Raw genomic sequence first — 12942 nt, forward strand, 5'->3', positions numbered from 1 at the left:
TTAGAGCGTTGTCCCGCAGGTTCAATTCCAGTCAAAGTCAAGAGTACGCATGTACTCGGTTGCAGGTTTATTCTGGGCCCCAGTTGAGGCATGTGCACGATTGATATGTCTTTCTCACATCAATATCTCTCCCTTCTTTTCCCCTCCCCACTTCCACTCTCTAAAAAGTCAATGGGAAAAATATAATTGGGTGAGGATTAACAAAACAAACAAACAAAAGAATACAATAAAGCCCTTTGGAGGGTTTTAGTCATGGGGGCCACATCTTCACTTTTTTTTGTTTTGCTTTGTTTTTTTCTTTTTGTTTTTTAAGAAAGGGAAAGGTGGGGGGGAGGGGGGGAAGAGAGAGACATCAATGATGAGAAAAAATCCTTGATTGGCTGCTTCCTGCACGCCCCACTGGGGGATTGAGCCCGAAACCATGTGCCCTGACTGGGAATCAAACCATAATCTCCTGATTCATAGGTCAGTTCTCAACCACTGAGCCATGCTGGCTGGCCAATCTTCACGTTTTGAGAAGATGGCCCTAGCTCCTGTGGAGAGTGGACTGTAAGGGGCTAAGGAAGAAGAGAGAGGCCTTGGCAGAAGTCCAGGCAGGACGTGGTGTGTGGACCATGATGATTGGGACTATGAAACCACCATCTTCAGAGAATCTCTAGATTTGGATCTGAGTAAAACTAAAGAAGTAGTTCTCAAGCCATTTTATTCTTTTAAAAATTAATGAGAATTCCAAGAAGCATTGTTATGTGGATTATAGCTATCAACCATTACCAAGTCACCTCCTTGGTTAAATTTATTCCTAGATATTTTATTCTTTTTGATGCAATTGTAAATGGGATTGTTTTTGGTTTTTTTTTCATTTCTCTTTCTGATAGTTCTTTATTAATGTACAGAAACTCAATAGATTTCTTTCTTTGTATTTTATATCTTACAACTTTGCTGAATTTATTTATTAGTTTTAATAGTTTTTTGGTGGATTCTTTAGAGTTTTCTATATATTACATCATGTCATCTGTATGTAGTGAGTTTTACCTCTTCTTTCCCAATTTAGGTGTCTTTTGTTTCTTTCTCTTGCCTAATTGCTCTGGCTAGGACTTCTAGTATGATGTTGAGTAAAGGTGGCAAGAATGGGCATTTTTCACTTATTTTAAACCAGTTTGGGACATTCATATTTTCTTAGATTTTTTTTAACATTTGAAGATTATATGAACCATTTCTGTTAAAAATATGTGACCATTTTGATGAAGATTCAGAACATTAATTTGTATTTGAGGTGAAAACAAACCAACCTGTAAAATAATTTCTCAGCAGTGTGAAATAGTTTCTAATGAGCATTTTCTGCTTGCCCTGTTTTAGGCCTTCTTCCTGGTATATGCTCTGGGATGTCTAAGTGTTTACTCTGGAAAGGTAAGTTGTTTTATTTATATGTAATCCACTTTAAACTCTCCTGATATTAAAAGTAGGTTGTAGTAATTTCACTAAATAAAATAGGAAGTGACTTCTTCTCAAAGTTCAGTTTTGGGTCCTGATTTGGAACTGTTCTGGCAAAAGCCAGCTTTGACCCTTTCAGATTGAATTTTATTCCCAGAGGTTAGGAAGGAGAAAAGCAATATCTTACATAATGACCAGGAAATCTATGTCAGGACAGTACTACAGAATTAACAACAAAAGTAAAAGCTACCAGTGTTTAGCACCACTTCAGGCTGTGTTAGGTGCTTTATGTACAATATTTCTAATCCTTCCATCTGGTAAGAATTTTATAGATAAGGTGACTGAAGCTCAGAGAAATTAAATAACTCACCCAAGGTCAGGGCAGCTCCAAAGCACATGATTTTGTACAGCAGCCTGTTTCCCTTAGATTGTCATCCCATAAGAAGTTGATACCATTGCTTGCCTTCTAGTAAAGGAAGTGGAGTGCTGAGCACACGTATGGGGGAGAGACTTTCCCCTGTACACTTTTTTTTTAAGAATAGAGTTTTGGTTTTTTGTTCGTTTGTTTGTTTTTTTAATATATTTTATTGATTTTTTACAGAGAGGAAGGGACAGGGATAGAGAGAAACATCGATGAGAGAAACATCGATCAGCTGCCTCCTGCACACTCCCTACTGAGGATGTGCCCACAACCAAGGTACATGCCCTTGACCAGAATCGAACCTGGGACCCTTGAGTCCGCAGGCTGACGCTCTATCCACTGAGCCAAACCAGTGAGGGCAAGAATAGTTTTTTATTGATTTTTATAGAGAGAGGAGGGAGAGGTAGAAAGAGAGAAACACTGATGTGGGAGAAAACATCAGTCAGCTACCACCTGCATGCCTCCTGCCGGGGACCAACCCGCAACCCAGGCATGTGCTCTGAACGGGGATTGAACCGTCAATCTTACAGTGCACGGGACAGCACCCAACCACCTGAGCCACACTGGCCAGGGCTCCACTGTTCACTTTTTGTACTTTTTGAATTCTGATCCATGTGATTATAATACATATTCAAACTGATTCAAATGAAATTTAAATTAAAAAGAAAAATGTAAGCAGAGCAGTAAATAAACTAGAGAAAGCATATTTCATTCTGTTCTTGGAAGTACATAATTTTATCACTCATCAGATTCTAATTATATAAATCTTTTTCACGAGTATTCCATGGGTTTGAAAATGGGTGTCTGGCTGATGGGTGACTCATTTTCCCAGATGGTGGCCATTCTTAGCCCACCCTGCCTCCTCTCTTGGGCCTCAGCTGAAATTTGTCAGAACATTCCCACTGCTATATGGAACCCTCAACATCTGAAACACGGTGGGCTATCCAACTGGAAGTTCAGCCTGCTCTACAAGAGTTGCTTCTCAGAGGAGGGGTTGAGTGTTTCCTCGCAGTGGGATTCGAAGGCCACACACATATGGAGCTTCCACCTTAGGAACAACTAACTCCAAAAAAGTAAAAGAAAAACCACGACTCTAACTCATACTTATGGTATTAAAATCTTCCTCTGAGCCAACTGAGCAAATCTTTTCGAGTGACTGAACCTTAAACCAACTGAAGAATTGACCATTTTACTAAGCACTGAAATGAAGCAGAAAACTTCCCAAACTGACCTGGTTTTCATTGTTGTATTTTTTTTTTGTATTGATACATCAGAATGTTCTCTGAACCGAACATTCTCGGTCTCTTCAAGTCCTACATTAGAAACAAAGTTCTCTTAAAAGTAGTGGATTATTAATTTGTGCTATCAGATAACAAATTCTCTAGTTTCAAAAACCAAGTGGAGCATTCTTCTAAAGCTTTTACAAAATTATTTGTGGCTTTTCTGAGCATGGCCTGACATATAGTAGCTGCTCTTTAGGGTCTTTTGGAACATGCTGCCTTGTGGACTTGTTACATTTGAGCCCCCAGTTCAAATGTACTCGTTCCTCTGCCTGGAATGTTCTTCCCCAGCCACCACCACCCCCTTTCACTCAGATGTCACTGTTTCAGGGCAGCCTCAGACAGGAGCCACGTATATAATCTAAAATTTTCTGGTAGCCACATTAAAAAGTTTTTTTAAGGTGAAATTAATTTATAATACATAGTTTATGTAACCCAACTTTTCCAAAATTATGGAGGTAGTTGTTTTTATACTAAGCTTTTGAAATTTTGTGTGTATTTTACATTTGCAGCACATCTCAGTTCAGGCACCTCATTGGACAGCACATGTCTAGCTCTTCTAGTTAAGTCCCTCTGTTCTGGGTACCATGTTTGTTGTTAATCCTCAAAAGATATTTTTTCCATTGGTTTTTAGCGAGAGCGGTAAGGGGAGAGGGAGAGAGTGACATCAGTGTGAGAGAGGCACATCAATTGGTTGCCTCTCGCATGCCCCTGGCCTGGGACTGGGGAACGAACCTGCAACCCAGGTATGTGCCCTTGACTGGGAATCGAACCTTGACTCTTTGGTGTTTGGGCTGACGCTCTACCCATTTGGCCACATCGGCCAGGGTGGTACCATGTTTGTTTTATTCACTGCTCCAGCTTCACACTTACACATGTTGATTCACTGGATGAATGATGAGTGAATAAATACATAATAATGCCTATTTTTGTTCAATAACTTTAGGAGCCTTTAACGATTATGAAACTCTGGAAAGTTTTCACGGCAGTTCAGCCCACATTCAGGACTACCTACATGGCATACCATTACTTCCGGAGCAAGGGCTGGGTGCCCAAAGTGGGACTTAAGTACGGAACAGACCTACGTGAGTAATTTGTGGCTTGGTAGGTGTGAGAGCCAGGGTTTGCATCAGATCCTAGGATGAAAACCAGATTTGGTTATATGTGCTGTTGCTCATCTTTTCTAGAGGGTCTTCCTTCTGGCTTAAATAAGAATACTGGATATTTGGATTGGGTTTAGGGTATGTCCAGAGTGAGTGAAAGGGCAGTCTAGGAGAAAAGCCCAGGAGTAGAAGCTTGCAGACCCAAGTTGGGTTTCTCCTCTTGTCTGCTCTGTAATCTACAGCACCCCCATCTCCCTGCCCTCACCTCTCAGTAGCCATGTGGTCATGTTACATAGGGCAGTCCCTTGTCCTCTGGGCCACAGTTGCCTCATCTGGCAAATGAGAATAATCATTATAATAATAACTACAGCTCTCATTGATTAATCATTCAGTACATGCCAAGCATTGCAGTGAGTGTTTTGCAATCATTAGCTCATGTAATGCTTACAGCGGTCCTGGGCAATGGGTACTGTTAACCTCATTTTTCTGAGAAGGAGACTGCAGTTTTGGGGGAATGGTCATTTGCCCCTAACAGTGTTCAGGGCCAGTAACTTACAGAGCTGGGCTTTTTTTTTTTTTTAAATTAAATCTTTATTGTTCAGATTATTACATTTGTTCCTCGTTTTTCCCCCCATAACTCCCCTCCTCCCAGTTCCCGCCCTACCCTCCGCCCTCACTCCCCACCCACTGTCCTCATCCATAGGTGCACGATTTTTGTCCAGTCTCTTTCCGCATCTCCCACCCCCCTTTCCCCCCAAGAATAGTCAGTCCATTCCCTTTCTATGTCCCTGATTCTATTATGATCACCAGATTATTTATTCACTTGATTCTTAGATTCACTTGTTGATAGATGCATGTTTGTTGTTCATAATTTGTATCTTTACCTTTTTCTTCTTCTTCCTCTTCTTAAAGGATACCTTTCAGCATTTCATATAATCCTGGTTTGGTGGTGATGAACTCCTTTAGCTTTTCCTTATCTGTGAAGCTCGTTATCTGACCTTCAATTCTGAATGATAGCTTTGCTGGATAAAGTAATCTTGGTTGTAGGTTCTTGGTATTCATCACTTTGAATATTTCTTGCCATTCCCTTCTGGCCTGCAAAGTTTCTGTTGAGAAATCAGCTGACAGTCGTATGGATATTCCCTTGTAGGTAACTGAGTTTCTTTCTCTTGCTGCTTTTAGGATTTTCTCTTTGTCTTTTGTTCTTGGCATTTTAATGATGATGTGTCTTGGTGTGGTCCTCTTTGGATTCCTTTTGTTTGGGGTTCTCTGCGCTTCCTGGACCTGTAAGTCTATTTCTTTCACCAGGTGGGGGAAGTTTTCTGTAATTATTTCTTCAAATAGGTTTTCAATATCTTGCTCTCTGTCATCTTCTGGCACCCCTATAATTCTGATGTTGGTACGCTTGAAGCTGTCCCAGAGGCTCCTTACACTATCTTCATATTTTTGGATTCTTTTTTCATTTTGCTTTTCCAGTTGGGTGTTTTTTGCTTCTTCGCATTTCGAATCTTTGACTTGATTCTTGTGTTCCTCTGGTCTGCTGTTGGGAGTCTGTATAATATTCATTATTTCAGTCAGTGTATGCTTAATTTCTAGTTGGTTCTTTATCACAACATCGAGGGTCTCGTTAGATTTCTTGTAGATCTCATTAAGTTTATCGGCAGTTTCTAGAAACTTATTGAAAGACCTTAAAAGTGTGGTTTTGAGCTCTGTATCCTCCATTTCTGTCATGTTTCTTTGTCTCTGCATTTTTTATGCTTTCTTGGTGCACCCCCTAGTGGTCTTTGTGCGCAGTCTTGTTGTAGTTAAGCCTTGATTGTTGTCGGGGGTGATTTGACCTCCAGGCTAACTGGCTATGAGAGTCAGCTGTGTCTGCAGTGGGAGAGCTTCTGCGCTGGATCTCTAGGGCAGAGCTAATCTAGCGTTTGCCTGAGGCTATCCAGTAAATGGCTTGGGCGGGGCGGGTCACACGGGATCAAACAGGGCGGGCAGAGAGCAGTTATGGCTGCTCTCAGTTCCGTCCCTAGGTGCTCTGCCTCACCGAGTCCCAGCAATCGCTGCAAACCTCGGAGCGAAAGCTGCCTTCGTGTTCCGACCGAAGCCAGACAGTCCCGTTTCTCCCGTTTGAGTCTGGGTCCCTAGGGACTCGCCTGGCTCTGGAGCTCAGAGGCTGACGCTCCCTCCCGATTGTAAACAACAACCGTGCCCTCGGCCGCCAGCCCGCTCGGCGCGCACTCCGCACCTGAGTATTTCACTTCCGCACTGTGCCTCCTCTGAGTCTGGGTATGATATTCTCTTTCCTCCTGGTTGTAGAATTTCCACTCAGCCAGCCCTCCTGTGGTTCTGGATGATGTCCGTTCCGTCTTTTAGGTGTAATTTGAATTGGTTGTTCAAGGCAGCAAACTCCGGCATTAACCTATGCCACCATCTTGGTTCTCTCCAAATTAATAACCCAGAGCTGGGCTTTTAATGTTGGAGCCCGGACTCTGAGAAACTTCTACATAGTTCTTCCTCCACTGATCTTTACTTGAAGTGAGGAGTCTGAGCCATGTAAGCACTTCATTCAACAGAGAATTGCTGAAGGTCTCCTGTGGGCCAAGAACACAGACATGAACAAGACAAGCACAAAGCTGCCTTGATGGGACAACTTACTTTTTGGAGGGGGAGACAAACAAGCAAACAAATACAGAATGCATTTGCAGGTGCAGTAAGTATTGTAGGAAAATAGAGCAGAGTCAAGGGAGCTGGTAAAGGGGTCAGGAAAGCACTCTGAAAATATGTGGCCATAGTGAGAGCAGTTCCCTTGAGAATTTGGGGAAGAACGTGCTAGGTACAGTGAACAGCAAGTGAAAAGGCCCGGAGGCAGGAACAAGCGCGGCAGGAACCACAGGAACACTGTGTCCGGAACTTAGAGGTCCAGGGGAGAGTGAGTGTAGGCTGGGGCCAGCTCACCTAGGGCCTGGCAGAGACTTTGGACGTTACTCTGCTGATTGGACGTCTTAGGAGATTTAGATCAACTGAGTGACTTAAATTTAATGACTTAATATAACAGGATCCTCTTTCTCGTCTCTTAATAAACGACTGCAGGAGAGCAAACATGGTAGCAGAGTGACTTAGTTAGGGAAGCTGAGCCCAGCCAGCCCTGCACATGGAATGGATGTGAGATTTGTGGGTAAGAGAGGAATCAGGGATAATGCCTAGATTTGGCTTAATGTTTTGGACACATTAAGTAAGCCCACTGGGGATATTGGGAAGATAGGCCAGATATTGGAGAGGCCTTCTCAGAGGCCTCTTGAGGCCTTTTGAGCTCTGTCAGCTACTTGTCCCATATGCTTTTGAGCCTTGTAAGTCCCCAAAGGAAGCCAGTTCAGTCTTTTAAGTCTTTAAGTGCTCTAATGTTGAGTGTGCTTAACCTAGACTCAGACGATGGTCTTCAGGAGCTGGAAGGTACCTCCTGAAATTTTACTCAAAATATAGTCTTTATAGATTGGTGTGTTTTTCTGGGTCTGTAGCTTTCATGAAATTCTCAAAGGGGGCCAACAATTTAAAATAAAGATTAGGAATCACCCGTATTGCTAAGATAAATGGTTTGTTTCTTCCATGCCTGGATTTCAGATACAAATATCCTAACTCAGAGTTACTGCACAAATGTTCAGAATGAGCTTGAGATTAGTTTGCTAGGTTTCCAGATCATTGTGTTGGCTACAGGTCACGTTGCTTAAATAAGTGATGTGCCCGTTTCATTTTTCTTCATTGGCTTCTTGCCCTGTTCTCCTTTTCATGTTCCTGTAAGAATAGCCACTCAGGCCCTGGCTGGTGTGGCTCTGTTGATTGGAGCATTATCCCATACACTGAAAGGTCACAGGGTTGATCCCTGGTCAGGGTGGGTTCAGGAGGCAACTGATCGAAGTTTCTCTCTCCCATCGATGTTTTTCTTTCTCCCCCCACTCCTTTCCTCTCTCTCTTAAATCAATAAAAACACATCCTTGGGTGAGGATTAAAAAAAAAAGAAAAAGAAAAGAATAGTCACTCAGTGCAAAGGATTGGCAGGTCTTCTCCAACTTTCTCAATTTATGGGTGAAATTTGAGTAGAATTTTCCAGTGGATAAAGCTACAGTGATGCATTCAGAGGTGGCATGGGATGATGGAAAGAGCACTCTTTTGGGTCACAGCTGACTCTACACAAGTTTCTTCATCTCTCCAAGCTTTCGTTTGCTCTTCATATAACATGGTAACAATACCTGCTTTGTAAAACAACATCTTTTTTTTTTAAATTGATTTCAGAGAGAGGAAGGGAGAGATAGAAACATCAATGATAAGAGAGAATCCTTGATGGGCTGTCTCCTGCACGCCCCCTTCTGGTCATGTGCCCTGTCTGGGAATCAAACCTTGACCTCCTAGTTCATTGATCGACACAGCCACTGGGCCACACCGGCCGGGCAAGAACTTTCCTAATTTAAAAATAAACTGCCTTATAAGGATGAATGAAAGAACGGACAAGCAGGCGGATTTTCTAAAAAGAAAAGAAAAGAAATAAATCAACTGCTATTTCCCAACTCCCCGGAGGCCTTTGCCACAGCTGGGGCCTATCATGCACTTGGAGCCGCTTGTATAATTAATGTGAGACCAGGCCTCTGGCCCAGCAGCCGCACGAAGGGTGTCTTCCCAGTTCCTGCTTTAGCAAGGGTTCACCAGCAGTGCTAGCCTGGGATGGGAGGATCGCTTCCTAAGCTTTACCCCTTCTCCAGGCACAGCTGCTCAGTGCCTGGTTTTTAACAATATTATTTTAGTTTTGAAGGCTTAGTGACCTAATCACATGTACCTCAGAACTGCCAGCCCGGGTTAAATCCAGGACATTCTTCTAACAGTTGTTTCTGCTTACAGAGCTAATGACTCATGACAAAGGGCCGTTATGAAATTCACATCTTATCAGGGAAACTCTTCCTTGAATAAATCTTGTCAATCAAATTTCATTCCAGGAGCAGTATTTGGAACAAATGATAGGGATCGCAAATCAAGTGCAGCTGCGCGGCTAGTTGACCTTGCTCACCCAGTGTTGAAAAGGAGACTGGAAGCCACGGGGGCTATGGGGGAGTCTTTACATTCCCACCCAAAAGCTCCCGTGGTGCTGGCTCCTTTGACCATAGCTTGCCTCGGTGCTTTCCTGCTCTCGTCTCCTTTAATCTTCCTACCCTGTGAGGTGTGGTGTTCGCCTCCCAGCCACAGGCTGTGCCTCCCTCCGAAGGGCTCCCTGCAGTTCCATGGGGCAGAGTCCCTGGCCCCATGCTTTCAGCAGCAGCTCCTGACATCCACACATGGAATTACCAGTGGTCCCCTATTATCCGACCTTTCGCTTTTCTCAATTTCAGTTACATGTGGTCAATGTCGGTCTGAAAATATTAAGTGGAAAATTCTAGAAATAATTCATAAGTTTTAAATTGTGCATCATTCTGAGTAGCATGATGAAGTCCCTTGCTGTCCCACTCCATCCCGCCCAAGACATGAATCATCCCTTTGTCCAGCGTCTCCACGTCTCCACGCTGTAGATGATCCCCACCCATTATTCACTTAGTAGCTGTCAGATCAGCTGTTGGGGTATCATAGTGCTCATGTTCAAGTAACACTTATTTTACCTTAATAATGGCCCAAAGCCATTATAATGGTTCTATTTTATTAGTAATTATTGTCATTAATCTCTGACTGTGCCTAATTTGTACATTAAACTTTAATACAGGCATGTATGTATAAGAAAAAACATATATATATGGGCTTGGTTTCAGGCATCCACCGGCATCTTGGAACATGTCCTCACGCATGGGAGGGGGCACTGCTGTAGTAGGGCAGACCGATCTCTGAGTGGTGTGTATGGTTTTGTGATTTCTTTTCCCCACTTGACTTTGAATTTCTTAAAAATAGGCATGAGCCTTGTTCATATCTAGCACCAGCACCTAAGTCAGTACTAGCCACATTAGCTCAGACACTTTGAATTACATTGATTTGACACTAATAAGAAAATGTGCATCCACACCTGGCCTGTGTGTGTGGCTCAGTAGTTGAGCATCGACCCATGAACCGGGAGTTCAGGATTTGATTCCTGGTCAGGCCACATGCCCAAGTTTCGGGCTCAGTCCTCACTAGCGGGCATGCAGGAGGCAGCTGATCAGTGATTCTCATCATTGATGTTTCTCTCCCTTCCTCTCTCTGAAATAAATAAAATATTTAAGAAATAAAAATGTTTATCTACTTTATATAAATTTCACATTCTTAATACACTTTCAAGGGCTCACTCCAGAGAGTATAAAACAAGCAAGCAAGATAAAAATCACTTTTACTTGACTTTAGAATTCATTTATGGAGTGGGGATGGGAGGAGGGTGTTAGTAAAGATTTGCTTTACTAATTGCATTTCATTCCAGGGGGGAAAACAGTTTGGATTTTAAAAATAGACTACAGAGCATATTGCAGATTACCCACATACAGATAATTGGGTGTTTATATCTCTGTGGAGCAGAAAAAAACTTAAGTAATAAAATAAGATTTTTATTTCACATGGTTATACATTTTCTTTCTTTTTCTTTGCAGTGCTGTATCGAAAAGGACCTCCATTTTACCATGCAAGGTTTGGAGTGATTTTTTAAAATATATTTCTATTGATTTAAGAGAGGAACGGAGAGGGAGAGAGAGAGAGAGAAAAACACCAATGGTGAGAGAGAATCTCTGGTCGGGTGCCTCCTGCATGCCTCACACGGGATCGAGCCCACAACCTGGCCATGTGTCCTCACCGGGAATCGAACCATGACCTCCTAGTTCATAGGTTGATGCTCAACCACTGAGCCACACGGCCAGGCTGGAGTGATTTTTAAATGTCAGTGACTTAAAGGGACATGACATTTTTGGCCTCCACTTTAATTTTTAATGCCACAAAATCAATTAGTCATGTTCCTGTTGGCCTGATAAGGATTAATACTATGCGCTTGTGCCTTATCCACCAACAGTGTTATACTATATATAAAATAATAAATGGTTATGATAATCTGTCTTTTAGTATTAAACATTGAGTTACTCTATGTAGTAACTGTTCATCTTAATATCAGTGAGTATCCAAGCCATTGAGTGAATTCTCAGCTTTCATATTGGGAGAAATATTTCTGTTCCTTTCCTATATGTGTTGAAATCAGTCTAAAATTTTAACATGAAGTGTGAGTTTTTCATTAGTATTTTCTCAGCAGTCTAGGGAAATTAGGATCAGATGATGTACATTTTTTTGTATCTTTGTTCTTGGTAGGAAAAACAATATTCTTTTTAAATGGATTGATTTCATATGTTTTATTTTTAAAACTCCCATTGTGTGTTTTCCAGTTATTCTGTCATTATTGAGTTAGTTGATGACCATTTTGAGGGCTCTCTTCGAAGACCTTTCAGTTGGAAGTCACTGGCTACCTTGAGCAGAGTTTCGGTGAATGTCTCCAAGGTAACATCAGCTCTGGCATTATCTGTCACTTAAATGGTTGGATTTTTTTTTCCTTCTTAAATGTAGTAGAAATAGAAAAGTCATTTGGAGAAACTTCAAAGTGTTTGTACCAGTGAAGTTCTGGAAGATTGGGCTAGAAGCTCTCCTCCCCCTTATGTCCCTCCCACCACCACCTGACTCTAAGCTCCAGGAATTGAGCTTCGAAGTTTCCCATAGTGATTGATGTTGGTGGGCATTGCCTTTCTTCTCTGGGGTGCCTTTGGTAAGCACAGCCAGCACATGCTCAAAAATTCACCCACACATTCACAAAGGAGTCCAAACATTGGCACGTTTCTTTTCAAAGTTCGCAGATCTCTTGAAAAGGCAGGGAGGGAATTAATATTTATTGCTAAACACATTGCATGTTTCTCACCACCATTTCTTATCCTCATCCTAAAAGTGAAGAATCAAAGTGTCAGAGATGTTGAGTGAGAAACCCATGATCATGCAACTCAAATGCAGAAGTGGGATTCGAACAGAGCCAGCTGACTGCTTGGCTGTGCTCTGTTTCCTGCTGCCATCAAGATAGGAAGGAAGTCACCAGGACTATACAGGCTGGAAGCTCCGTGTGTTCTCTGTGATTCAGTAGTTTGCTAACTGAAACAAATTGTGGGCCCCCTCCCATCTGTCCCACTGCTGCTGGGAGTGTGAGAGCTGAGACTGGCGAGTCCAGAGGGGCCAGGTGACAGCTGTCTTCAATGCCAGGGAAGTTGCTTAGCTTGTAGCCTAGGAAAAGTAGTTTTGTCCTATAGAAATATGGGAGTCTATACTGTTTCTAATGTTTTTATGCCCGCTTTTTGAGCAAACATTTAATATATTAAATTTTATGTTTATAACCAATATATGTACTTTATTTGCTTTATTTGCATTCTCTTGACATGTCAACAATATCTAAATGGCAGGTCTTTAGTCTAGAGCAGCGGTTCTCAATGTGTGGGTCGCGACCCCTTTGGCGGTCGAACGACCCTTTCACAGGGGTCACCTAAGACCATCCTGCATATTAGATATTTACGTTACGATTCATAACAGTAGCAACATTACTGTTATGAAGTAGCAACGAAAATAATTTTATGGTTGGGTCACAACATGAGGAACTGTATTTAAAGGGCCAGAAGGTTGAGAACCTCTGGTCTAGAGTGTGAGCCCAGCTATGAGCTCCCAGGAGGTGAAATTTCTCTCAGGATGAAGAAATGTGTAG

General features: G+C 42.3%; 1 protein-coding gene across 3 annotated transcripts in view; it reads left to right on the forward strand.

Moving 5' to 3' along the window:
* TSEN2 (tRNA splicing endonuclease subunit 2) overlaps nucleotides 1–12942 on the forward strand; it is a 34172-nt gene that overhangs the window by 19472 nt on the left and 1758 nt on the right. For all 3 annotated transcript variants that reach the window (XM_006758288.2, XM_006758287.2, XM_006758289.2), the window contains 4 exons: nucleotides 1357–1407; nucleotides 4079–4217; nucleotides 10817–10853; nucleotides 11594–11705. In XM_006758288.2, coding sequence (XP_006758351.1) covers nucleotides 1357–1407; nucleotides 4079–4217; nucleotides 10817–10853; nucleotides 11594–11705 — 339 coding nt within the window. The remainder of the gene's footprint in view (nucleotides 1–1356; nucleotides 1408–4078; nucleotides 4218–10816; nucleotides 10854–11593; nucleotides 11706–12942) is intronic.

Source organism: Myotis davidii, unplaced genomic scaffold, assembly GCF_000327345.1.
Source record: "Myotis davidii unplaced genomic scaffold, ASM32734v1 scaffold73, whole genome shotgun sequence".
NCBI lineage: Eukaryota > Metazoa > Chordata > Mammalia > Chiroptera > Vespertilionidae > Myotis > Myotis davidii.